The sequence below is a fragment of the Phaseolus vulgaris genome, chromosome 5 (genome assembly GCF_000499845.2).
Source record: "Phaseolus vulgaris cultivar G19833 chromosome 5, P. vulgaris v2.0, whole genome shotgun sequence".
NCBI lineage: Eukaryota > Viridiplantae > Streptophyta > Magnoliopsida > Fabales > Fabaceae > Phaseolus > Phaseolus vulgaris.
Window position 1 is genome coordinate 25,259,160 of NC_023755.2, and position 1,368 is coordinate 25,260,527.

Genomic DNA, 1,368 nt, shown 5'->3' on the forward strand with positions numbered 1-1,368 from the left:
CTTGAAGAATAATAAGTTGCTCGAGTTTTCACTTTGAGTTAACAGTTGATGAGTTGGTATAAGATTGATAGCTTGCTCGAGTTTGAAGCAGTGAGTAAGCGGTTGAACCAAAGGAATCGCTAAGTTGATTTGTTTAAAGTGAGTTGTACAAGATGAGTTAATCGACCATACAGCGAGGGAGAAAGCAGACGAAGGTTAAAAAGGAAAAGCGAAGCAAATAGAGAGACGAGGTGCAAAAGCGGAAAAAGTTATAATAGAAGCTGTACCAGTTCAAATACAAAGGAAAGAAAATTACAAGTAAAGATTGTGCAAAAAGAAACAAGCATTAAATCTTAGGAAATAAGTGATGGAGGAAGACGATTAATCTTCAGAAGGCACGATCTTCCCATCCACCACTTCATTGCATATCGACACCATGGAAAGGTCGAGCTCAGGGTACTGACAAGCGACTTGCTCCAGGGCGGCGTCGAATCCGGCGGCAAGGACTTGGGCGGAGCTTTGCTCGAGTTCTTCAGTTTGTTGCCTGAGCTCCTCGGTTTGCTGCTTCAGCTCATCAGCTCGTTTCTTCAGTTCTTCGGTTTCCCCACGAGCTTGAGCAAGGTCTTCAGCAACCTTTTTGCCTTCGTCCCGCGCCTGGGCCAGCTCTGCAACAATTTTCTTGTTTTCCTCTCGAGCCTTGGCGAGCTCATCCACGGCGTCGTCCCTCTCCTTCTCGACCTTTCCATGGAGAACCTCCCGATGAGCCGACCTTTTTTCAAGGTTCTCTACCTTGGCTGCATCCGCTTTCATCGATGCCTCCAAGTTGGCCACCTTGAGCCTGTAGGGAACCAGCTTACTCTCCAGCTCGATTTTCTCTTGAGCCAGGAGGTGCAGTTTCTGGGGCAGATCGGAGGCCTCCTTGCGCGCAACCCTTAGCTCAACACTCATGGCGTCCTCCACCCTTGAGTGATCGACCTCTGCCATCATCAGATTGCAAGACAGTTGCTCTGCCTCAATCCTTATCAGGTGATTCTCCTCCTAGAGTGTTGAGATCTCGTCCTGAAGCTTTTTGTTTGAGCTTTTCACAGCCTTTGTTATGATTGAGGGGAGGTCCTCTGCCATCATCTTTAGCTTAGCTGTGAAGGGCCCCCAGACTTCTTTGACCAAGGGGGGAAGGTTTGCAGCTGCTGTTGGTGGAGGTGCTGAAGGAGCCTGGTGCTGACTTTCACCACCACCCTCTTGAGTTGGTAGAGCGAGGGGGGCTTCCTGGCGTGGTGGTGAAGTGGGGGACTCGGTTATGAGTATCGGCAACTTGTGGGCACCTTCATCCCCACCTGGTGCGGCTCCAGCAATCGAGGTGGTTGAAGGAGGACCCCTTCTTGAAGAATG

At 49.7% G+C, this 1,368-nt stretch overlaps 1 protein-coding gene across 1 annotated transcript; it reads right to left on the reverse strand.

The window, feature by feature from the left end:
* Positions 1-360: 360 nt before the first annotated feature.
* Positions 361-789, reverse strand: LOC137834185 (uncharacterized). Its single transcript, XM_068642247.1, has one exon. The coding sequence runs from the start codon at positions 787-789 to the stop codon at positions 361-363; it is 429 nt and encodes a 142-aa protein (XP_068498348.1).
* Positions 790-1,368: the final 579 nt, after the last annotated feature.